Genomic DNA, 25,832 nt, shown 5'->3' on the forward strand with positions numbered 1-25,832 from the left:
ATGAGGTTACGAAGCTAGTTTAAATTTTAATTTACTGCTGGTGGGGGGCTAGTTACCTGATATTCACAAGTACAGATCCCACTGTCACGCATTGTAAAATGTAACTTGTACTTTAAAAATAACTACGATAATCGCTGAGCTTCATTAAAAGGGCAGATTTTGATAAATTTATAGAAGTGGTCATAAATTAAGGGTAAGCGCTCCAGAGAGGAGAGCCAAGGCAGCTGAAGGCTCTGCCTCAAATTGTGGGTGAATGGACAGCAGAATGAAAATCTTTGTGAAAGATTTGTAAATTCCGTGGAACTGGTACAGTCGTCATGCTGGAAGAGTGTAAATTGCAATTTGACAACTTGACGTAACTAACGTTAAATGTAGATATGAAAATCGATCATGGAAATAAAGGAATTAGGAGTGAATGATTTTAAAATGAGAAGTGAAATACATCTACATGCCTGAAGCTGCCTTAAAGCCCATTTGCCCCAAATAGGGCACTTCATCTTAATGCTCCTCCTACTGGAGCCATACCACTGCCACCACCATCCCCACCTACCCTGCCACCTCCTAACCCCATCCTTCTCAATAAACCACTATGCAATGCTACAGGACTTCAGCTAGGAAAATAAGTGAATAATTTGTGTCTGTGCACACTTACTGAACACAATACTTCTTTTCCTGGTTTACATTTTTGGCAACTTGTCTCAATTATAATTTACATTTCCACATTTGCAAGAAAAGCTACCAGTGTAAAGTTGTCATACTACAACTATACTTCATGGCAGGTATAGGGCTTCAGCTTCAGACTCCAGTATCTTATCAGAGAAAAGCTTCCATGTTTTATCAAATAACCCGAAGGTTTGCAAAAAATAAAATAAAATTAAAATAGTACAAACCATTAAAAAGTGGCTTTAAGAAGGAGACTGAAGCTTGTTCATGCGTTATACTTCATGTATACACTGCCTGCTGATTCCTGTTCACCTTAACAGTAAATTGGATCGTAACTCCCATATGCTCTGCCATAGAAGTTTGTCTTTTGTGTAGCTTTTGGTTTGACCAAAAACTTTATTATCTTCTTTTAGGTACATCATGTGTGTGTCTTCCTGGTTACAAATTAGTCTCGAACAATGGTGGACCTTTCATTAAATGTAAAAAATGCCCTGCTATATATTCAGTAAGTAAATTGCTTCACTATTTTGTCTGAACTCTGATGTTTTGTGCTAATTTTTAATTCTGCCTTGATGTCAAGTACAGTCGATCTCTCTTCACCTGTGGAATTCAGATCATTTTTTAATGTGCAATCCAAGGCTGTAATAATGTCTGGACCTGAATGTTAGAACTCAAGTTAAACATTGATGAAGAGATTGTCGTTGAGTAAGTGGTGCTTGACAACACTATCAACAACACCTTTCAACAGTTTGCTCATGATCAAGAACAGATCGATTGGGTGATTGGTCAATTTGCCTTACTTTTTGGCATAGTATGTGTCTTGGCAATCCTTGTTATTGTCAGGTACATACCTGTGTAGTAACTGTACTGCAACAGCTTGGCCAGGGAGATGGCTAGTTTTAGTGCACAGTTGTCAATTCTAGAGCTGCAATGTTGCCTGTCCCATCGTTTTTGCTGCGCCCTGCATGTTTAGCCATTTCTGGATAGGATATGGTGTGAGTCTGAAGATTGGAATCTATTATAGCGTAAAAGAAAGTCTCAGCAACTAATCTGTATGTAATTCATAAACACTTTAGGTGCTGCTGGTTGGACTCCTTCATGCTGATTAATGCAGGTCCAGCTGTGTGACGTTTTAATACATGGTTTAGGTTTAAATGGAGGTTCAAGATGACAGTGCAGGAGTCAAATCAACATGGTGGTGACTGTACAAGCCCCTTTAGAAGTATTATATCTGGAACGTTTCCTAGTGTGTAAACAAGTTTTGTATCTGAAGAGGCCTTGTAGGTCTAAAAGCAGGTACAGAGCCCATTTTTGTACTCCATAAAAAAACTATCCTAAAAGAATGGAAATATGGAAAAGGGAAGGCACTTAAGGAAGAATTTCTGGAGTGTAAGGCAAAAGCAAAGTACATGTATAAATTCCGTGAATGTATTTTAACTGTTCATATTTTTCTAACATGGCTGTGTAATTGTTAAAATGTATTTTGGTATTTATTATAATTCTTTATTTTCAAGGCAGTTACCCAAGATGGATGGAGCTGTATTAGATGTCCTCCAGGTGCCATTGTAGATAATCGTGGAAAATGTCAGTGTCCAATGGGATACATCTTGGGTATGTGCTGCATTATGATACTGTGAGACAGAGATATGTTTCCTCTGTGCTAATATTAGGAATTAAAACACTGTTTATTTTTCTTCCTTGAAAAGAAGGAAAGTTCCAGAGCAGTGTACTAATGAAGTTGAGATTGCTAATTGTTGTGGAATTAAACTTCAGCTCTGAAAGCCCATTGTTGGCATCAGCAGCTCTTTGTCATATAGAATACATTTGATGCTTCACTTTTCTCCAATGGATCACCCTGGAATGCTAAAATAACCCCTGCTATCTTTTCTCTTCTGCTCACAGCCTTAGTAAACCACTCACCCCGTCTCCCCCATCAAAACTTCTAACAATAAGTGCAAAATGCTCATGAGCAATTTTGTCTGAGTTGGATAGCTTTTAATCAACTGCCTCTATTGTGTCTAAGCTAGTTCGTCAGTTCAAACTTACTGTAAAGGTTTCCATTTTCCTGTCCCTGAACTTGTTGCTCAATTTTTCTCCAATCTCCCCCCAACTGTCTCTGAACCCTGTTGACATATTCTGACAACTGCTGACCACAACTTACTCTCTTGGTCCTCATACTAGCCAGTTTTGTTCTCTTTCTTTAGGTGTTTTCCTTCCCTCTCCTTGATATCTGATATCATCACTTATCTCCTCAAAAAACCCTTAATTCCATCACTTACAAACAATGACAATCCCACCCACCCCATCTCCATATTCCCTTTCCTATCTAGTGTCTGTGAACTTATTGATGCTTCCTAACACTTGTCCACCTTTCTTAGAACTCTAAGTTTAAATTTGTCCAATCAGGTTTCCATCCATGCCATAGTATCAAAATGGCTCGTATCAATGTTGTAGACTGGAGCAAAGGGTTCATTCCTACATATCTTATAGCTGGCGCATCATTCATTGTAATATAATAAAATGTGAGGCTGGATGAACACAGCAGGCCAAGCAGCATCTCAGGAGCACAAAAGCTGACGTTTCGGGCCTAGACCCTTCATCAGAGAGGGGGATGGGGGGAGGGAACTGGAATAAATAGGGAGAGAGGGGGAGGCGGACCGAAGATGGAGAGTAAAGAAGATAGGTGGAGAGAGTGTAGGTGGGGAAGTAGGGAGGGGATAGGTCAGTCCAGGGAAGACGGACAGGTCAAGGAGGTGGGATGAGGTTAGTAGGTAGCTGGGCGTGCGGCTTGGGGTGGGAGGAAGGGATGGGTGAGAGGAAGAACCGGTTAGGGAGGCAGAGACAGGTTGGACTGGTTTTGGGATGCAGTGGGTGGGGGGGAAGAGCTGGGCTGGTTGTGTGGTGCAGTGGGGGGAGGGGATGAACTGGGCTGGTTTAGGGATGCAGTGGGGGAAGGGGAGATTTTGAAACTGGTGAAGTCCACATTGATACCATATGGCTGCAGGGTTCCCAGGCGGAATATGAGTTGCTGTTCCTGCAACCTTCGGGTGGCATCATTGTGGCAGTGCAGGAGGCCCATGATGGACATGTCATCAAGAGAATGGGAGGGGGAGTGGAAATGGTTTGCGACTGGGAGGTGCAGTTGTTTGTTGCGAACTGAGCGGAGGTGTTCTGCAAAGCGGTCCCCAAGCCTCCGCTTGGTTTCCCCAATGTAGAGGAAGCCGCACCGGGTACAGTGGATGCAGTATACCACATTGGCAGATGTGCAGGTGAACCTCTGCTTAATGTGGAATGTCATCTTGGGGCCTGGGATAGGGGTGAGGGAGGAGGTGTGGGGACAAGTGGAGCATTTCCTGCGGTTGCAGGGGAAGGTGCCGGGTGTGGTGGGGTTGGAGGGCAGTGTGGAGCGAACAAGGGAGTCACGGAGAGAGTGGTCTCTCCGGAAAGCAGACAGGGGAGGGGATGGAAAAATGTCTTGGGTGGTGGGGCCGGATTGTAAATGGCGGAAGTGCCGGAGGATAATGCGTTGTATCCGGAGGTTGGTAGGGTGGTGTGTGAGAACGAGGGGGATCCTCTTTGGGCGGTTGTGGCGGGGGCGGGGTGTGAGGGATGTGTCGCGGGAAATGCGGGAGACGCGGTCAAGGGCGGTCTCGATCACCGTGGGGGGAAAGTTGCGGTCCTTAAAGAACTTGGACATCTGGGATGTGCGGGAGTGGAATGTCTTATCGTGGGAGCAGATGCGGCGGAGGCGGAGGAATTGGGAATAGGGGATGGAATTTTTGCAGGAGGGTGGGTGGGAGGAGGAGCATCATTCATTGTGTCTTCTCTGCCCACTACACTGTTTCTGCAAAACATAACCTCCCAAAGTTCTTCACAAGAGTATTATAAAGCATAATATCACCACCTTCTCAAGGGCAATGAGAGATGGGCAGTAAATGTTGCCTTAACAAATGGTGACCACGTCACATTATCAAATTAAAAATATTTGGCCCCAGGCTACAGGTGGAAATATAGAGCAGATGACCAAAATCTGTTGTAAATTGAGAGCTTAAGAGTATATTAAAGGGTGAATGAAAGGTAGAGAAGCCGGGAGGTTTGGAGAATGGGTTCCAGTTGCTGGACCAGACACAGCTAACTGCATGGTCATGTTGAATTGGTTAAAAAGGGAGATATTCTTGAGGTTATAATTAGAAAAGTTGGATTTTCCAGGAGATTGTGTGGCAGGATGAGATTACAGAGTTGGCAGATATGAGGCCATGATAGAATCTGGAAACTAAGATGGCACCTTGAAAATCAAGACGTTGTTTGACCTAGAATCAATATAGGTCAGCTCTAGAAAAGAGTGAACAATTAGCGAGGTAGTCTGGTTTCTGCTTCTACTTTAGTTGTGTTATGACAGACTAACTAATGTCCATGTTCTACTAACATTTATATGAGTGACCAGAAACCTGCTGAAGAATGGTAATGCTGATAATGAAAACTTTCAAATGAAAATAACCTAAATATATGTCTTGAAGATTTCAAGTGATGCGGCTGTGACAATTTCCTTTGGCAGCTTGTTCCACTGAGGTAAAAACAAAACACTGCAGATGCTGGAAATCTGAAATGAAAACATAAAGTGCCAGAGAAACTCAGCAGGTCTCATCTGTGGAGAGAGAAACAGAGTTAATATTTTGGGACTGTACATTAATTCTGTCGGTCCCTACAGATGCTGCCAAACCTGCTCAGTTTCTCCAGCACTTTATGTTATCATTACACTGCAGTTTTTCCCTTCGGAAGAAGGATTGTTGAGACGTGGTCGTGGAAACAAATGGTCTTAGTAGGTTATGTGGATAGTTACTTTGTGTTGTCTCATTGCAGGAGGGGACTTGGTACTTGTGTTTCTCAATTCCCACCAGTCTATTCCATACTTTATTGATCATGATACTTTACCTCTGTTGCTGTAGTGATTCCCATTTCAAATCCCTAATCAAGTATGCCAGCGGAAGTGGTAGAGGTGGGCACAATTACAACATTTAAAAGGCATTTGGACAGTTACATGGATACGGAAGGCTTTGAAGGGTGGGTGCCAAACGCATGCAAATGGGACTAATTCATTTTAGGAAACCTGGTTGGCATGGAAGAGTTAGACGACAGGGCTGAATGACTCTATGTGGTGTTGGTGTGCTTGCCACCCTGATCTGTGCAGCATGTATTTTATCACTTCAATCTTATTTATATTTCACACCAAATGGGAATGCCACACACCATTTGATTTTCCTGTTTTGGACTACCAAATTTCATAAGCCACACCTCAGTAATATTTTTGTTCTAATACCAAAAATTCATAAAAGTTAAAGATGTTAATTGGAGTAAAGCAAATTTTAATGAGACAAGACCTTTCAAAAGTTGATTGGAGTAGACTGTGTGCAGGGAAAAGGACATCTGACAAGTGGGAGGCTTTCAAGAGTGTCACGACAAAAGTTTAGAGGCATTACGTTCCTGTTAGAGTGAAGGGTAAACCTGGTAAGGTTAAGGAACACTGGATGAATAAAGATATTGAGGTTCCAGTCAAAAATAAAAGAACATCTTATTTTATATATAGATAACTTGGTTTAATTGAATCTCTTAATCAATATAAAGAGTGTAGGGACATTCTTAAGAAAGAAATCAGTAAGGCAAAGAGGGGAAATGAGATAGCAATGTCAGATAAGATTAAAGATAATCCAGAGAGATGCTACAGATACATTAAGAGCAAGAGGTTAACTAGCGAGAGGGTGGAGCCCTTTATTGATCATGGATTGTCATGTTTGTGTTGAACCCCAGGAGATGGGAGAGTTACCAAATAAATATTTTGTGTCTGTTTTTAACTGTGGAGGAAGAAATTAAGTCTAGAGAATGCATTGAAATAAAATTCGATGTTTTAAGAACTGTTCACATTAAGAAGAGGAAGTTCGGGTGGTCTTAGAAAATATAAAGGTGGATAAATCTCTGGGCTTGATCTAATGTCTCCCAGAACATTGTGGGAAGTAAGGGAGGAAATTTCAAAACCCCTTGCAGAAATATTTCCATCATCTATAACTAAGGGTGAGGTGCCCGATGACTGGTGGGTGGCTAATGTTGTACCTTTATTTAAGAAAGGTTGTAAGGAGAAACCAGGGAACGATAGATCTGTGAGACTGACTTCAGCTATGGATAAATTGTTGGAGGTGATTATAAAAAGTAGGATTTATAGACATTTAGAGAGGCAAAAATTGACGAGGGACAGTCAGCATTTTTTTTTTGCGAAAAAAGATCTCACCAACTTGATTGAGTTTTTTGAGTAAGTTATCAAAAAGACTCATGATGGCAGAGCAGTGGACATTGTTTACTTGGATATTAGTAAAGCCTTTGACAAGGTCCCGCATGGTAGACTAATTAGTAAAGTTAAGTCACGTGGGATTCAGGGTGAGCTTGCCAACTGGATACATAATTGACTTTACAGCAGGAGACAGCGTGGTGATGGTGGTTTGCTTTTCGGACTGGAGGCCTGTCACCAGTGGTGTTCCACACGGATTGATTCTGGGTCCTCTTTAGTTTTTCATTTATATAAATGATTTGCATGACGATATAGAAGGCATGGTTACTAAATTTGTAGATGATGCCAAAATTTGTGGCATAGTAGACAGTGAAGAAAGTTTTATACGATCACAAAGGGATCTTGATCAAATGGGTCAATGGATTGAAAAATGGCAGATGGAGTTCAATCTGGATAAATATGAAGTATTGCACTTTTGGTACAACAACGAGGGCAGGGCTTATACAATTAATGCTAGGGCCTTGGGTAGTATTGTAGAACAGAGGGACCTAGATGTTCAGGTACATAGTTATTTGAATTTTGCATCACATACATACAGTGTGGTTAAAATAGCGTTTGGCACACCTGTCTTCAATGCTCAGTCCTTTGAGTATAGGAGTTGGAAAGTCATGTTGAAGGATATTGGTGAGGCCTCTTCTGGAATGCTGTCTCTAGTTCTGGGTCAGAAGAGATTTACCAGGATGTTGTTGGGTATGGAATGTTTGAGTTATAAAGGAAGGCTGGATGGGACTTTTTTCACTGGAGGGTAGGAGGTTGAAACATGACCTGATAGAAGTTTATAAAATAATTTAGGGGTATAGATAGAGTTAATGTAGTTGTCTTTTCCCAAGGATGAGAATTTCAAGACTACAGGGCATATTTTTAAGGTGAAAGGAGGGAGATGTAAAAAAGACATTAGGGCAAATTTTTTACACAGAGCATAGTTCACATATGGAACGAACTTCCTGATAAAGTGATGGATGTAGGTACAATTACAGCGTTTAAAAGACATTTGGATAAGTACTTGAATAGGAAAGGTTTGGAGTGATATGGGCCAGGAACAGGCAGGTTAGGTTAGTTCAGTTTGGGATTATGTTTAGCATTGTCTGATTGGACCGAAGGGTCTGTTCCCTAGCTATGTGACTCTATGATTCTAAATACAAGAATCCTGATGAATGTGGAATCCCCACTGAAGATGGTTTTCGAGCTAAACCCTCAAGTATGATTGTGCATCTATCTGTTGGAGAATTTAATTGAAGAACTTAGAGCTATTGAATGCCAACTCCCACTTATCGTCCCATGTTTGCATTTCCAAAAGACCATCTTGCGTCTTTCCCTAATTCATAAACAACACAGTCATCTACAAATAGTTACACCTGTTCTTTAAATTATTTGGAAGACCACTTACATAGGGCAAAATGTATAAAGGTCCCAAGACAGTTCCCTGGGGCACTACTTAAAATCCTTCCCTAGGAAAGGATACTTGTCCATTACATTGCATTCTTTGATAAGAAATGCCAGATCAAATTTAATAATATGGGAACCAGATTGAGAAGCTGGTTAGTGAACAGTATAATGGGAATAAAGTCTTTAACAGTTCACTTCATTAATTTTTAACTGGAGAAGTATGCAATTTCACAATTTTACTTAAGCAGATCCAAAACTACAGGGTTTATTCTGATTCCGTTGATAACGCTTTGTGCCTGTTGACCGATCTATGAGTGCAAAGATGCCAGATGGAAAGCCATCTGAAATATTCTACATCATAGTCTTTTAATTCTCTGAGAATTAACGAGTATTTGATCAAGGTGCTTTTTTTCATGTTTGAAGAAAAAATTTCTTAAAGTTTTATGCTTTCATAATTTAAACCATGTAATCAGCTTTGCATATCGGTGAGAATAAACAACTCTTTTTTGTTGTTTATTGGAGAAAACTATATACAGATAAAGTATGTAATTGACCATACTGGTAATTTTCACACAAAGTCTGAAAGATGTAGAACTAGTCATTTGGCCCATTGAATCTGCGCCGTCATTCAATGAGGTCATGGCTGATCTGGCAATCTTCCATTCCACTTTTCTGCCTTATCCCCATAACCCGTGAAAATGTGTTAACTTGGCAATTCCCATTATAGTTTCCCTTGTCTCGGCATTTAAGATGTTTACATTTACTTTAACTACCCTGTTCTTTTTACATTTTAAAAAAGGCCTTTTATGGTATGTGGATGTCAATGCAAGGTCAGTATTCGTTGCCAACCCCTAACTGCTCAAGAATGTGGTAGGAACTGGCTTAAATCAAAGGAGACTCACTGGCATTTATTAATAATGGCTTCTACATAGGAAGTCCTAACTTAAAGTTGCCCCTTTTAACATTGTTTGATTTTAATGTTGGTAATTTGTTCGGAACAAAAATCTTGTTGAATGTTGTGAGATATGTTTTATCATTGTTGACTACAGTATCTTACCTGAGCCAATTGGTGCCATTTTGCTGCAATCGCTTCCTCTGATTTGAGGCCTCTCCATTCTGTAGCAGGATTTCAGTCACTCAGGACCCAGACGATACACTGGAGCTGCAATCTACCTTCTTCCATGCAGCAGCTGTCCCCATGTGAGGTCCTGTAGGCTACCACTTCCTCTAGCACATTTCCAGAAACAACAAAACTGCCTTGACTGAGATGAACAGCCACCTTTCCATTTCCTTTCATGGCCTGCTGGGTATTGACAATGATTGAATTTGGCAGCCCACTCCACTTAGTGCTATTTGGAACAGCAGACACCCCCATCTATTTGTCAGCTTAACAAGACAGGAGAATCACTGAACTCCATCCAGACCTCTGCCTCCAGTGCTAACAACACCAAACATCTCCCACATGCTGCCTGCCAGCCCAACCACAGTCTGCTCCAGAAAGCCCACAGTACAGCCACCAAAATGGAGAACGCAGGGGCAGAAATACCAGAGAACCAGGCACAACTGACACATCACTGGCCAAAAGGACAGTAGAGGAAGGACAAGGCCCCTGTGGTCAAGCTTCCACAGGCCCAAAATTGTACATTCTAAATTGCCCCATATCTGAAGAAATCAGGCCAGACAGAAAATTAGCTTAACTAAATTAAACAGCAGTCAACAGCTATTGACTACAGAGAACAGTGGAAACCAAAACCAAGAGATTAGAAAAATTCAAGGCAAACCAGTTACATCTATTCTGAGGGTTGTGTACTGAAGAAGTGTCAATCAGACATTCTAGCTTCTTGACTTCCTGAGTATGTGCACTTTACACCTCCTGGTATGGTGACAGTAAAGGGTGTTGATGCAAGCTTATAGGATAATTTGAACCCAGCTCATGACCCCATTGGCCAAGCACCATTGAATATTCTGGAAGATCTGAGGTAAAGGGAATAAGAAGCTACACCTGAATGCCACCCTATCAGTGAAGACATATCCTGATCCATCATTAGAGCTACAACCACCTGGAGGGTGTGTGTGTGAGAGAGAGAGAGGGGGGGAAATAGAGAAAGAAGATCTGCCCCAATCCCTGTACAACCCCGCTTCAAGGTAGGACTTATACAGTTGAAAGTAGGATCCTGGGTAGTGTTGTAGAACAGAATGACCTAGGGGTTCAGGTGCGTAATCTTTTGAAAGTTACATCACAGGTAGACAGGGAAGTTAAGAAGGTGTTTAGCATGCTTGCCTTCATTGTTCAGACTTTTGAATGTAGGAGTTGGGAAGTCATGTTGAGGCTGTAAAGGACATTGGTAAGGCCTCTTCTGGAGTACTGTGTGTCGTTCTGGTCACCCTCCTATCAGAAGGATATTACTAAATTGGAAAAGGTTCAGAAGAGACTTACTAGGATGTTGCCAGGAATGGAGGATTTGAGTTATGAAAATTGGCTGGATAGGCTGGGATGTTTTTTACTGGAGTGTAGAAGGTTGAAGTGTGAGTTTATACAGGTTTATAAAATCATGAGGGGCATAGATAAGATGAATAGTGAAGGTCTTTTCCCTAGGATAAGTGAGTTCAAAACTAGGAGGCATAATTTTAAGGGAGAGGAGAAAGATTTAAAAAGGGGGCAACACTTACACAGTGAATGCTTCATATGTGGAACAAACTGCCGAAGAAAGAGGCAAATACCAGTACAGTTACAGCATTTAAACAACATTTGGATAAGTACATGAATAGGAAAGGTTTGGAAGAATATGTGCCAAACACAGGCAAGTAGGACTGGTTTAGTTTGGGAACATGGCTGGTGTGAACTAATTGGAAATGAAGGGTCTCTGTCCACGCTGTATGACTATAAGAGTACCACCCCTATTTCAGAGAAGAAGGAGATGCCAACGGCCCAGCTCAAACATATGGATTGTTGCAGTAAAATCCATTCTCAGATGGATAGTGATAAATAGACAGTAAATAGCATGGGAATTTGGAAAATGGTCATGGTGATTTTAAGAAAGCATATTTTTGTTAATAAAATTGCAGATTCTAAACCAAATTCAGCAAGGTGGCTTGGGTAAGGTGTTTTTAATACATAAACTATTTGCGTCCAAAGCACTGATCGCAACCCACAGCCAGTCATGAGGAGCAACACCTCTAAGGATGCAATAAGTTAGTTGCCTCCTGTCCAATGTGGTGCTGGGACTCACATATCTGACCCCTTTTTGATTTGGCGCAGTGGAATCTGTGATCCTGATATCTGTGTCAGTTTTAGTCAATGAATAGATGTTATAGAGCACAGGAGATCATTCATTTTCTTTCTGCATGGATCCTCGTTCTCTTCTGGGGCACAAGGGCCCCATTAACATTTACATTATTACCTTAGTGCAGGCAGACTTGGTCAGATGATGGGTAGGCCTCTTTGTGTGGAAGAGGAACTCACACTTGCCTGGAACAGAACAGCCAATGATGCATTACTAAACATTCGGCACAATCCTTTGCTTTGAGTTAAAATCTCTGACAGGTATAGTATATGGGGATGTGCAATAATGCAGGTTAATTGGGGACCCTCTTGTGGCCCAGTGGTAGCATCCCTACCCCTGGACTGGAAGGCAATTGTTCAAGTGTTACCTGCTCCAGAGATGTGTAATAATACAACTGAATATGTTGATTAGGGTAAAATAGATTAAATATTTCTTTTCATAAAAATTAAAACAGGCCAATTGATCTTCTGAGTTTGCAATGAGTGATTGCCATCTGGGTGTCTTTCAAGTGTGGAACCTTTCTACCCCAGAATATGCTAGTTGGGGTGAGATCTTCCTACCAGCTCCACAGCACCCTTTTAGATTTCCTGTTTTACTCGTGCATAAACCTAAACCCTGGGAACCATGATTGCATCAAAAAACCCGCCCCATGCCTGAATGAAAGTGACTCCTGCTTCCAGGTCTGTTGCCGGATTACACTTCCTAATGGAAGATTTCTTTATACTTATTCATGCAAATTCCTGGACAAATGAATCTTGATAGTGCTAAACTAACAATAGTCATTCAGTTGCTACCGTTATGAACTTTGTTTCAAATTTTACAGAAAATATCCAAACTTAGAAGATAATTCGCTGCTAAATGTGCTCAGACCTAAAATACCATGGTCCAAAAGCAGTGGCTGAATCTGTTTGTTTCAAGTTTTAAAGAAATGCCAATATTATTTAAAATGAATTATTGTCAGTGTGTACTTTGGCACTTCTAACAGGTGCAGCAATTGACTAAATAGTTAATTTGAGCATCAGATTAGGAACATTGGATAATTTTATACTGGGAGCCATTACCAGCAGTTTAGTCTGCTTGCGTTGTTGCACTCTAAGGCTATGGTTAAAAAAATGTATTGTTCAACAGCACTGACAATATATTATGTTTTGCTGACAATGTTTAAACCTCTGGCTGTTGCACTAAAAGAGTATTATATTGTTGAACTGAGAGTTCTATATTTGTGGGGTATTATTTATTGACTGCAACGTTGATAGGAAGCAGACATTTTTAAAGCTTGGATGAACTTCATCTGAATGATCCAAACTATTTACACTCGAGAATATATTGCAATTAACACTTTTAAAATGGAGTTTCTGTTTATTTTAAGTGGAAAGGCATCTTAATGGACCACCATTAAAAGAAGCACAGTGTGAAGTATGTTATGATACTGCCCCATCTTTCTCTACGCCAGACTTTTCTGCAAAACTGTACGTAATCATTATCAACATTCTTGTGTATTAGCAATGCAAATCTTTATCTTAAATATAATTTTAATTTTTTATGAATGTTACAGCTTGATTATTAATGGATGTGCTGTCCTTTTGCATGAATGTTGCCAAAAGTAAGATAAAAGTAAATGACCAATTGTTGACGTTACTAAAATATGGCTGAGGAGAGAAGAGAATTTCTAGTTTTCTGTACAAGTCATGTTTTTCAGTAAATTATATTGTGGTAGAAGGTGATATATTTCTGTTTTTGAAAGTTGAAATTGCAATCCTTGACATGCCCATGCTGATTATGATGGAGCTTTGAGACCTGATTTGAACAGTTGTACTATAGCCCTGAGTAGATCCTGTGTAGCTTTTCCCTCCATAAAACTATTGACAGCTTATGCAAACCATAGGAGTTTAAGTAGAATTGCAAGCAAATCACGTACTCTAGGCAGCTTTAATTTCTAAAGGAGCAGTTCCTATAAAGGTACAGCTGCATGAATAAAGTGAAAGTTAGTTGATAATTCCTGTTGAAGACTCTGCTTGAAAGAAATGCTGCAGGGTTTGGGCTATTCTGGAGATCCTGGTGTCACAAGTGGAAGCCAGTAGAGGTGCCCTCATTGTACCAGTGACATGAAACCTTCATAGAAGTGAATAAATGCAGATGACATGACCCAGGATGCTGTGCTGACAAGGCTATAGTGCTGAGAAAGGTTAATGGCTTCACTAGAGTGGTCAACTGGGTGACTGTATTGTTGTTGAGAAAAATCTAGATTCGAAGGAAGAAATAGCAGGGTATTTAGAAAAGTTTAATACAATCAATCAGAGTCAGCATATTTTTGTGAAAGGGGAGTCATGTTTGACAGGTTTTCCAGAGTTCTTTGAAGATATAACAAGCAGTTGAAAAAGGAGAACCTTAGATGTAGCGCTTTTGGATTTCCAGAAGGCATTCGTTAAAGTTCTACACAAGAAAGGATCTCATCATAGCAGGGGTCATATATTATTATTGACTGAGGATTGGTTAACACACAGAAGACAGAGAATTGAGATTAGTGGGTCCTTTTCATGTTGGAAATATGTAAGTAGTAATGTTCCGCAAGGATCCATTCCGGGACCCCTATATTAATGATGTAAGGAAAGGAGAGAGTGTAATGTATCCAAATTTGCTGATGATACAAAAATAAAAGGGAGGGCTTATTATTGATGAGGACAAAAGGAACCGGCAAGGCAATATAAGTAGGTTCTGTCAGTGGACAAAAATTTGGCAGTTGGAAATGGAGTTTTATGTAAGAAATGGAGAGATCCTCCCACAAAGTGCAACACAGCCAAGTATGGCGGTTCTTATGAACAAAACATAACAAAGAAAACGTACAAGTGCAGCAAATAATTGAGGCAAATATAATTTTGGATTTTATTATCTGGGATTGGAGTTTAGAAATAGAAAGTCATGTTAGAATAGTTCAGGATATTTGTGAGGTAGCACTTGGAATACAATATTCACTTTTGGTCTGTATATTTAAGAAAGGATGTACTGGCATTGGAGGCAGCTCAAAAGAGGTTCACTAGGCTGATTCCTGGGATGAAGACATTGACATTAAGAATAGATAACCATGTTAGGCCTTTATTCATTAGAGTTTAGAAGAATGGGGGTGAAACATACAACATTTTGAGAAGGCTTAACGTGGTGGATGTTGAATAGATGTTTCAGCTACTGGAGTAATCTCGAATGAGGATATAGAATAAAGCCACAGTTATTTAAAACTGGGAATTTCTTCTCACAGAGGATAGAGAATGGCTGGAATTCTCAATCCCAGAGAGTTGTGGCGGTTAGTTGACTATAAATATTTAAAGAAGAAGTGGATGAATTTTTGAAATATTTAGGAGATGAAGGTTTTGAGGAACTGGCAAAGAAGAATATTTGAAGCCTATGGCAGATCAGCAATGATCCTATACCTTGAGGGGCTGAATGGTCTACTATTGCACCTATTTCTTATTTTCTTATGGTCCTTACAATAGCCCTGTCTTATACCTTTGGGCTTTCAGGTTGTTAAGAACTTTCATCTTCTCAGCGTCCAAACAGATATGAGAAAATGTAACCCAAAGACAGTGTAAAGGGGGCACTATTACCTGACCTTTTATTCACAGTCACCAGTTCAGATATTTGCACCATGTGTGTTTTAGAGGTTGGCATAGAATCAGACTCAGCATGTGGAAATTCACCCAGCAAAAGTGGGATGCAGCCAGGCCAGGCAATAGGTAGCCATTGCAATTACATCACAGCAGTTAGAGGGATTAATTCGTACAGTTGCGTGATATGGTCAAGAGTGCTTGAGACAAGGATTTGTAGTCCACACAGTAGACCCAAGGTTCACATACTGTGTATTGGCCGCAGGTGTCTTTCATCTGTACTTTATGGGTGTCTGTATCCTCAGAAGGGCCTCTCATCATTCGAGACTGAACTTCTTTTCTCACAGAAGGGAACAGTTAATCCACCCACTTCACATGTTTTCTTTTCATTCAGTCATGAGATATGGGCATTGCTGACTTAATGTCACAGAGTCCATGCCAACCAGATTTCTTAAATAAATCCTGTCCCATTTGTTGGCATTTGGCCCATATGTCTCTAAACTTTTCCTATTCATATACCCATCCAGGTGCCTTTTAAATATTGTAATTGTACCAGCCTCTACCACTTCCTCTAGCAGCTCATATCATACATGCACCACCCTCTTCGTGAAAAATTGCTCCTCAGATCCCTTTTAAATTTTTCCCCTCTCATCTTAAACCTATGCCCTGTAGTTTTGGACTACCCTAACCTGGGAAAAAGACCTTGTCCGTTTATCCTAGCTGACCCCCTTATGATTTTACAAACTTCTATAAGGTCATCCCTCAACCTCTGACACTCCAGGGAAAATAGTCCCATACTATTCAGCCTCTCCCTATAGTTCAAACCATCCAACCCTGGCAACATCCTTGAATGTCTTTTCTGAACTCTTTAAAGTTTCACAACATCATTCCTATAGCAGGGAGACCAGATTGCATGCAGTATTCCAAAAATGGCCTAACCAATGTCCCGCACAGATGTGACATGACCTCCCAAATCTGATACTCAAATGCACTGACCAATAATGGCAAGCACACCAAACGCCTTTTTTACTGTCCTACCTACCTGCAACTCAACTTTCAAGGAACTATGAACCTGCACTCCAAGGTATCTTTGTTCAGCAACTTGTCCCAGGACTTACCATTAAATGTATTAGTCTTCCTCTGACTGCCAGCATTTATTGCCCATTCCTAGATACCATTGAGGATGTGCCAGTGAGTTACCTTCTTGAAATGCTGCAGTTAATTTGGCTGTTTACACCTATGATACCTTAAGGCACTCTTGAGAAAGAACATAAATTTCTCTTTAAGTTTATTGTAGAATGCTATAGAGAAGCAAGCCATTGTTAATGATAAAATAACTAGCAGAATTGGGATATCTGAAAAAGGCTTAGATCTGCATGGAAAAGTAAACTAAGCCAATATTCAGCAGCTGCAGAGAAGCTGGCTTCCCACTTTGCCTCTGCTCACCATCCCAAACAATGACACAGAAGAGCGTGCGGCTGAGATGACCTCTTGAAGAGCTGTGAACAATGGGAAGTTGATGCCCCAAGTGAAAGAGACATATTGGGGTTAGGGAGGAAGTGGGAGAAAAAGTTTAAATGTTCATGCTTAATTGTTACTTAAATGTTGCGATTAAAAGGTATACCATTAAAGAACTTGCAGGCTGAGTGGGGAGATGTAGAGCAAATGGATTTTTATTCTATAGCTCCAGGAATGGCTACTGAGTGTTTGTGAAAGGGACTATATCATAAGAGTTAACGTTTTGGGTCAAAACGTGAACTCTGTTTTCTCCTTCACAGATGCTGCCAGACCTGCTGAGCTTTTCCAGCAACTTTGTTTTTGTTCCTGATTTACAGCATCTGCAGTTCTTTTGGTTTTTATGTCATAAGAGTATCAGATCACGTAGAACTGAAACTAGTAGGATTCCAGAAGATACACTCCTTCACCAAACACTGAATAATTATGTTTAATAAAGCTTGTTAGTGTCTCCTTTAAAGATTGTAGACCTTAAACAGGTTTTGTTCAAGAAAATGGTATTGAATATCAGCCACAATCATAATTAGCAAAGCTGGATCAAAGGGCTGAAATTCTATTAATGTTCTTATATGCTACAATTATGTGCCAGCAATCAAGCCTGAATGTTGTCTGTGTCTTGCTGTGCATGGACATGGACTGCTTCAATATCTGATGAATCCTAAATGGTGCTAAACATAGTGCAATCATCAGCAGACATTCCCATATCTGACTTTATGATGAAGATTATGATGGTAATTAAGGAAACAGCTGAAAATGGTTGGGCCTGGGACACAACCTTGAGGAACTCTTGCAGTGAAGCCCTGGAACTGAAATTATTGACAGCCAACAACCACAAACATCTTCCTTTGTAGTAGTTATGACTTTGACCAGTGGAGAATTTTCCCCTGATTCTCTGACTCTAGTTTTGCTTGGGCTCTTTGATGCTTATTCAAATGCTGTTTTGATATCAAGGGCAGCCACTTCCATCTTTCCTCTGGAGTTTAGCTCTTTTTTGGATCAAAGTTGTAACAAGGTCAGAAGCTGAATAATCTTGGCAGAACCCAACTGAACATCCGTGTGCAGGTTACAGTTGAGGAAGTGAGAGAAAAAGTTTAAATGTTCATGCTTAAATGTTGCAATTAAAAGGGGTACCAAAAAGTGTGCAATTGAGTAAGTCCCACAATATTGTGATGTCAGCACCCTTTCCATTACTTTGCTAGTGATCAAGAGTAGATTGATAGGGCAGTAAATGGCCTTGTTGGATAGCCCTGCTGTTTGTGAGCAGGACATAACTGGACAACTGGACATGATGTGCTGGTGGTATTATCGCTGGACTGTTAATCCAGAGACCTGGGTAATGTTCTATGGACCTGGATTCAAATCTTGGCACAACAGATAGTGGAATCTGAATTCAATGAAAATCTGGAATTAAACATCTAATAATCCTTTGTTGACGATCAGGAAGAACCCATCTGGTTCACTAATGTCTTTTAGGGAAGGAAACTACCATGCTTACCTGTTGACTCCTAACTGCCCTCTGGATAATTAAGGATGGACAATAAATGCTGGCCTGGCCAGAGACACCCTCACCCTGTGAATGAATTTTAAAAAAGCCTTCCCACTTTGCGAGTCAGGTGCCTGTGTTGTAGCTGTATTGGAAGTTTGGCCAGAGGTGCTGCTAGTTCTAGGGCAGGTCTTCAATAATATTGCTGTGGACCTCAGAAGGAGGCCCAAGATGGGATATCTGCTTCACATTTCTGTTTTAGCCTTGCCTTTTGCATTGTCTTTTGCTGGGTTCACTTTTATTGATGGAAATATTGTGAAATCTTCTCCTCCTGTTATTTTTTAATTGCCCATCATCATTCACAACAGTATACAGCAAGACTACAGAGCTCAGATCTAATCCATTAGTTTGGTCATCATTTAACTCTACCCCTTGGCTGCTGCTTCCACTGCTTAGCATGATAGTCTTGTGTTGTAGCTGCTGCTCCTGACCTGCTTAACGCAATCTTTACTGAACCATGGTTGACTGTCCCTTCTTGGTAGTAATGGTGAGGTGGGGATAAGCCAGACAAAGTGGTTACAGATTGATGATTAGGAATGGATTAAGCACCCTGCTGGGTCGGTATAGATTGGGAATCAGATTGTTGGATATCAAAACAATAGAAGAGCACATGTCTCTGTGACACTCTTTGTTTTAATCTATGCATGGTTCTGGACTGCAAAGTTAAAGATTCTTGGATCCCTTTTTTTAGGAAACGCAAACCATTCCAAAGCTTTTTCACTCTATGAAAAATGACAATTTTCCATTGTATAGGATAATATCTTGATTGCATAGTAAATTTTGTAATAAGTAGTCAGTCTTGATAAGATGGAAAAGCCTGAAAACATTTTTTTTCAGTGGTTAATAGATACAGTAACTCAGATACAAATGTATTGCTGTTCAGTATCAATAGATCAATGAACAGTTACAGTAAAGTAATTCTGTAATTCTATGTCATCAATGCTATACGCAACAGGAAAAGGAAAGGATGCAAAGTACAGATAGAGTAATAGTGGCTAACTGCACCAACTGCAAACACTGAAGTGAATAGATAATAATAGCTTGTTTCAAGTATTTATAAGGGAGATAGGAGTGAGGGAAAAGACTGAAAGCATTACAGTTCATTTTGCATCATTCATTTTATGTACTGTTAATAATTGTAAGGAAAATCTGAAATTCTACCATTTAATAAAAATTAGCAGTTATGCACCTATTGAAATTTATGTTTAGTGTTAAAGTGAAATTGTGTTGTAAGTCTACTCCCTGGATTCCATCACAGTTTATTACCGGTTGCTTCCTGTGTGGCTTTCTTGCCAAGTACGAGAATCACAAGTGAATCCATGCCATCCATTAGAAAGATGCAAATCAACAAAATTATCACATCATCCACTCTGACCAACTGACCAAGCTCAAGCCCCAAATGTTCCATCCAAGGAAGATGAAGCAAAGGTGGCAATTGTTGGCAGAGGCAGGGTTTTCACAGGGATTTCATCTTAAGTAACCTGCAGTCAGTCTCTCAATCATATTAAAACCGTAAGAAATAGGACTAGCAGTAGGCCATGCGGTCACTCCAGGCTGCTTTGCCATTCAGTAGGATAATGGCGAATACTACATAATTCACATACACTTAGTGCGTTTCCCCATAACCCTTGATTCTCCAAACGATCTAGAATCTATTCTTCTTAGCCTTAAATATAAGCAAGGACTCTTTCCCCAACAGGCCTCTGTGGCAACAAGTTCCAAAGACTCACAGCCCTCTAAGAGAAGAAATTCCTCCTTGCCTCAGTCTTAAATTGGCACCTCTTTTTTTGAAGAGCAGCAGGGCCGATCTGACACCTTGTAGGTTGAAAGCAGCAGCCAGTAGTTTAAGGCAAAATCACAGAAAGAAGGAGCTTCAAAATCAAGGTTCTCATCTGCCAATTTATTTTAAGCTTGAAATTAAGAAATGGATCGGTCACTGGAGGGCAGGAGTATGGTTGGTGATGAGAAGATTATTCATGCATCTCTGCAGCCAGTGAAGCCCTTCAGTCATTCTTAGAGTGCTCACTCTCCACACTGCTGCAGACACATCAGCTTCAGGCACCTCAACTAGTCACTGCAACCTGGAGGAACTGGAGGCTGACTGGAAAGTCCCAGATATCTTTCTTTATTTGGCCTTACTATTACTGAAAATGGAAGACTCTGAAAGCAATAGTGAATATGGGAAGACTTTGAAGGTGTAACTAAATTTAAAAAGGGAAGATTTGAAAGCAGGCCATTTGCTGGACCTCAAAAAGCTTCAAGACTAAATAAAAAACTGAGAAGAAGAACATTCCAGAGACAGACAAAAAAGACATCAGAAGACTTTAGTAACAAACGGACAGTGCAGAAAGACTCCAAAAGGCATAGAAAAGAGCCTTAGAAGACTTTGAATTCTAGTAATATGCTGGAGAGGAAAAATATAATCGGAAAGCTTCAACAGTAAGAAGGAAAGCCCCAAATACTCACCCATGTCAGTCAGGTGCTTTTCTCCTTAGGGTTGATTGGTCAGATAGACCATTTGCTAATGTGGATGGAAAACGGTAAGGCCAAATGTGGGCGCTCTGGAGGCAGCAATCTCAGCACTTGACACAGGTCAAGCTAGTTCAGCACTGGTAGTTGGCTTACTATGGTTGAAGTCTGTGTAAGTAAGATCAGTAAACATAAAACTCCAAGGTCTAACAGATATAGACCTTCACGTGCATTTGCAAATAACCAAAAGATTTAGTCACAGATCATTGAGACATTATTTGCACACAGAAAGTAGAATACCTCATCTTGATTGGGAATGCATGTTTTCATCTCGTTGTGTTTGAGACAAGTGATGCAGTACTTCAGAATGAGTTTAGAAGACAGTTTCATGAAGTATTTCTGAAGCTATTTTGAAGCAGGAGTGCCACATTACTCAACAAGAACCTCAGCTTTTACACTCCCAGGAAATTTACTCATTGTTTTGGTGGGAAACGATTGAAAAAGGAGTTATGTCCAGTGAAAGAACATGGAAACCAGAGTAGACCATTCAGCTTCTCTAGCCTGTTCCACCATTCAATGAGGCCGTGACTGATCTATGGCCTAACTCCATATAACTGCCTTTGGCCCAATTCCTGAATACCTTTGCTTATCAAAACATTATTTCCCTCAGATTTAAAATTAACATTGAAGCGTGTGAAATCCACATTGATACCATTGGGCTGCAGGGTTCCCAAGTGGAATATGACTTGCTGTACCTGCAACCTTGGGAACCCTGCAGCCCAATGGTATCAATGTGTACTTCACAAGCTTCAAAATCTCCCCTCTCCCATTGCATCCCAAAACCAGCCCAGCTCGTCCCCTCCTCCCTAACCTGTTCTTCCTCTCACCTATCCCCTCCTCCCACCTCAAGCTACACCCCCATTTCCTTCCTACTAACCTCAACCCGCCCCCTTGACCTGTCCGTCCTCCCCAGACTGACCTATACCCTCCCTACCTCCCCACCTACATTCACCTCTACTGGCTCCATCCCAGTCTCTCTGACTTGTCGGTCTCCTCTCCACCTATCTTCTCCTCTCTTCATCTTCAATCCGCCTCCCCCTCTCTCCCTATTTATTTCAGAACCCTCCCGCATTCCTGATGAAGGGTCTAGGCCCAAAACGTCAGCTTTTGTGCTCCTAAGATGCTGCTTGGCCTGCTGTGTTCATCCAGCTCTACACAAATTTATATAATCTCTCCACATAACGTAACCCTGATGTCCAGGTAAAAACCTTGTAAACCTGCTGGTGCTCAGGGCTAGAAACTATTCCTAAGACAAATGGAGAACTAAGATTGTGTGTTGGAACTCATTCAGTTACTCAAAGGAGTCAGGGAAATCTATTCTCTTAATCAACTATAGCTTGACAAAACACTCAAGATTACTGACTACATTCAATTGCCTACTTTTTGCAGTCTCCTCTGCACCCTTCATATAATCAATGTCCTGAATCCTGGAAGGATAATGGAACCCTTTACAAGGGATAGTAAGAACTGCCAATGCTGGAGTCAGAGATAATACTGTGTGGAGCTGGAGGAACACAGCAGGCCAGGCAGCATCAGATGAGCAGGAAAGTTGACATTTTGGGTCGGGACCCTTCTTTAGAAAATTTCTGAAGAAAGGTCCCAACCCAAAATGTCAACTTTCCTGCTCAGCTGATACTGCCTGGCCTGCTGTGTTCCTCCAGAACCATTTACAATATGTTTGATATATTTGTGCATGGTAAAATGAAGAAGGAAATGACCAGCAGATCAGGCACATATAACAATCAATAAAGAATGCAGACTTTACTCTAAAGAAGAGATACAAATTCTTTAAACTGACAACTGGATTTTGATCCAAGAACATGCCATCAATATAGATGCAAGGAAGGCAAGGTATACAGTGAATTTTTGGCAACACAATGCTTAAGTGATTATCAGCATTTTTATCTCTGGTGAATCAAGTGTGAAAATGTATTCCCTAACAGTCATGTTTACTCAACCCATCAGAGATCCTTTAAAGAAAAGGCCATGAATGGTGCTGGGGTCAGGAACAAACTGCAGTTTCGGAAGAATTCATGATAAATTACTTTCTACTGATGTTGTAACATTTTACAATCCGTGTTTATTTGCTCTTATAGCTGCAGATATATCATCAGCAGGACTAGAAACAGTCCTTATTTTAGTGCAGCCTGACAAAATATGAAGACTGATCTATTTTAGAGCTTGACGAGAACAAGGGTTTGCAACTATTGAGAAGGAAGCATTAGTAATTATTATCAGATTTGAAAAGTTCACAGACTTCCTCAAGGCACTAAAATTCTAAATTGAGACTGAACACAAGTTTTTGATAACACTATTAAGATCAGAAAAACATTTTTAAAAAGCCTATGCATTCAGGCTTATGGTGATGAGATTTGATAATAGAATGTTCATGTTCTAGCTGTGGGAGTTTGACAGATGCCCTCACAAAAGTGTAAAGAATTGAGCAATAGAAGAAGACATCGTTCTTGTAGAAAAAGTAGAATTTTATTCTAAGGCAATAACCAACATTTTACTAGCAACTAAGAGCCAGCTCAGTGTCTATAGGCTTACCATGTCCTGGTTGCTAAGACCGTTAATTTGTATCCCTCCATTCCCTACTCAACCTGTTAAACCCTTCAAACCCCGTCATATTCCCTAACTCCTCTTCATGTGCTCTCAATTCCACCAATAACTCATCCATGCTCTCTGATATACAATGCGCCTCGTCGGCTACATTGTAATCCCATTCTCATTATGTACTCCTTCCATTACTGCTGTGTCTTGAATACCTCAGTCTATCCTCCTTACCTGTTCTTCCAGTATTCAGTATGTACAAAATCAATAAGTCATATTAACAAATCTTTGAAATCCTTCTAAAACTGCAAGAAGTGAACAAATTTTTTAAATCTCCTTGGGAAAAACTGTCTCCTTACAGTATAATAAATCAAATACAACTATTCAAAGTATCAATGAAAAAGCTTTAATTCTCAAAACATCTATTAGTCTTGGCTAATAAACAAGTAGAAATTTACAAAACGCTTAAAACAAAGAAACATTTTTAACAAAAATGTCAATCAAATGTTTTACACAGCTACATAAGGAAGTTCCTTATGTAGCTGTGTAAAACATTGCTACAGGTCTGATTGCGTCAGTTAATCTTGTAGCTCAGCGAAATATTCATTATGAGACTTTCTGACAGCTTTAAGAACAGAAACAGGCTGAACATAGAACATAGAACATTACAGCACAGTACAGGCCCTTCGGCCCTCGATGTTGTGCCCACCTGTCATACCAATCTGAAGCCCATCTAACCTACACTATTCCCTGAACAAATGGCCAAACATCTGTTTTGCCAGATAACCTCATTACACACTTTAGGAAGGATGTCAAGGCCTTAGAGTAGGTACAGATGAGTTTTAGTAGCATGATTAAGCAATGAGGTGATGGGGAGAGACTGAAGAAACTACAGCTTTTCTTAGGGCAGTAAAGATTAAGGGAAGATTTTATTGAAGTGTTCAATTGAAGAACTTCTGTTTCCATGCTGTATGACACTATGACAATGACAGTGTTTGATTAAATACACATGGAGAAATTTTGGGGTTGCATGGTGGCTCAGTGGTTAGCAACTGCTGCCTCACAGCAGCAGGGACCCACGTTCAATTCCAGCCTCAGGTGACAGCCTGTGTGGAGTTTACGCATTCTCCCCCTGTCTGCATGGGTTTTCTCTGGGTGCTCAAGTTTTCTCCCACAGTCTAAAGATGTTCAGGCTAGCTGGATTGGCCTGGGTAAATTGCCTGTAGTGTTCAGGGATATGTAGATTAGGTGGGGTATACGTGGATGGGTCTGGGTAGGATGCTGTGAGGGTCAGTGTGGACTGGTTGGGCCGAAGGGCCTTTTCCCACACTGTAGGGATTCTGTGATTCCTGGCAGAAGGATCAGTAACCAGGAGGATGCAGATTTAATGTGATTGGCAAAAGATCAAGAGGCAGCATTCAGAAACTTTTTCTTTTATATACTGAATTATTATGGCCTGGGCTACAGTAGCTAAAAAGCACGGTGAAAGTGGATTTAGTGACAGCTTTCAAAGAGGGATTGAATAAATATTAAAAAAAATACATGTTATGTGAAAAGTAAAAGTGAGTGAGACTTATGCAGTCAAGACATTTTCCAATTTGCCTGTTTTTGATTTTATTGGTGGTGACTTGAGATATAAGTGGTCAGTTTCCTCACAGGGTGACTTGGTCTGTAAAAGTTTTGAAGGAATTTGAGTGTTTCCAGTTTTAACAAATCTTTCTATTTTTAACTTTGGGAAACTTAGAGTTGGCTTTTTGCCATTGTGAAGGAAAGCTCAAGTCAAGGAAGTTCCTGACCTGGCAGATCCATCTGCATGGAAATTAACTCTGCAAACATAATTGAGTTGAACTATGACTTTCCAGAGGCAGTTTCAGAGCAGCTATAGGCCAAATGGCTAGGTGGGCTAGTTAAAAGGCCCATTTCAGTTCTTTGGCAATCAGTTGGTTCATGAGTCGTGTGTCGACAAAAATAAACATCTGACAATGTAAGACAGCTCTGGATCATTTATGCTTGATACTGGTAAGCCATGGTCACCAACCCACACTCCAATTGAGTTGAGCTCCTCTGCTCAGCATTGATGTAATCTAAGAAGTGGCAGTTCTAACATAAATTCTGCTGCAGGCCTCATTGTCCCATCAACTTAAACATGGATAAGATCTCAACAGTAGATTTCCAATAAAAGTAGTAAATAGGAGTTAACCTGTCGCCATTTCCTCTCAATTCAAGCAGGAAGAAATGTAGATGTACTTGCCATCCACATGTTACTTATTTAGTTTGGCTGCTTGCCTGTTTACATTTCCTGCTATCCATCCATATGGATAGGCAGCCAACACTTCGATAATTCTCTCAATAGACAATAGGTGCAGGAGTAGGCCATTCAGCCCTACAAGCCAGCACCACCATTCATTATGATGATGGCTGAT

General features: G+C 40.5%; 1 protein-coding gene across 1 annotated transcript in view; it reads left to right on the forward strand.

Annotated features, from left to right (window-relative positions):
- The window catches only part of tmem67 (transmembrane protein 67), a 151,494-nt gene that overhangs the window by 20,153 nt on the left and 105,509 nt on the right, over window positions 1-25,832 (forward strand). Inside the window, exons 3-5 of the mRNA XM_048529274.1 lie at window positions 1,077-1,168; window positions 2,178-2,274; window positions 13,040-13,139. Of these exons, the coding sequence (XP_048385231.1) occupies window positions 1,077-1,168; window positions 2,178-2,274; window positions 13,040-13,139 (289 nt within the window). The remainder of the gene's footprint in view (window positions 1-1,076; window positions 1,169-2,177; window positions 2,275-13,039; window positions 13,140-25,832) is intronic.

This window comes from Stegostoma tigrinum, chromosome 5 (assembly GCF_030684315.1).
Source record: "Stegostoma tigrinum isolate sSteTig4 chromosome 5, sSteTig4.hap1, whole genome shotgun sequence".
Taxonomy (NCBI): domain Eukaryota; kingdom Metazoa; phylum Chordata; class Chondrichthyes; order Orectolobiformes; family Stegostomatidae; genus Stegostoma; species Stegostoma tigrinum.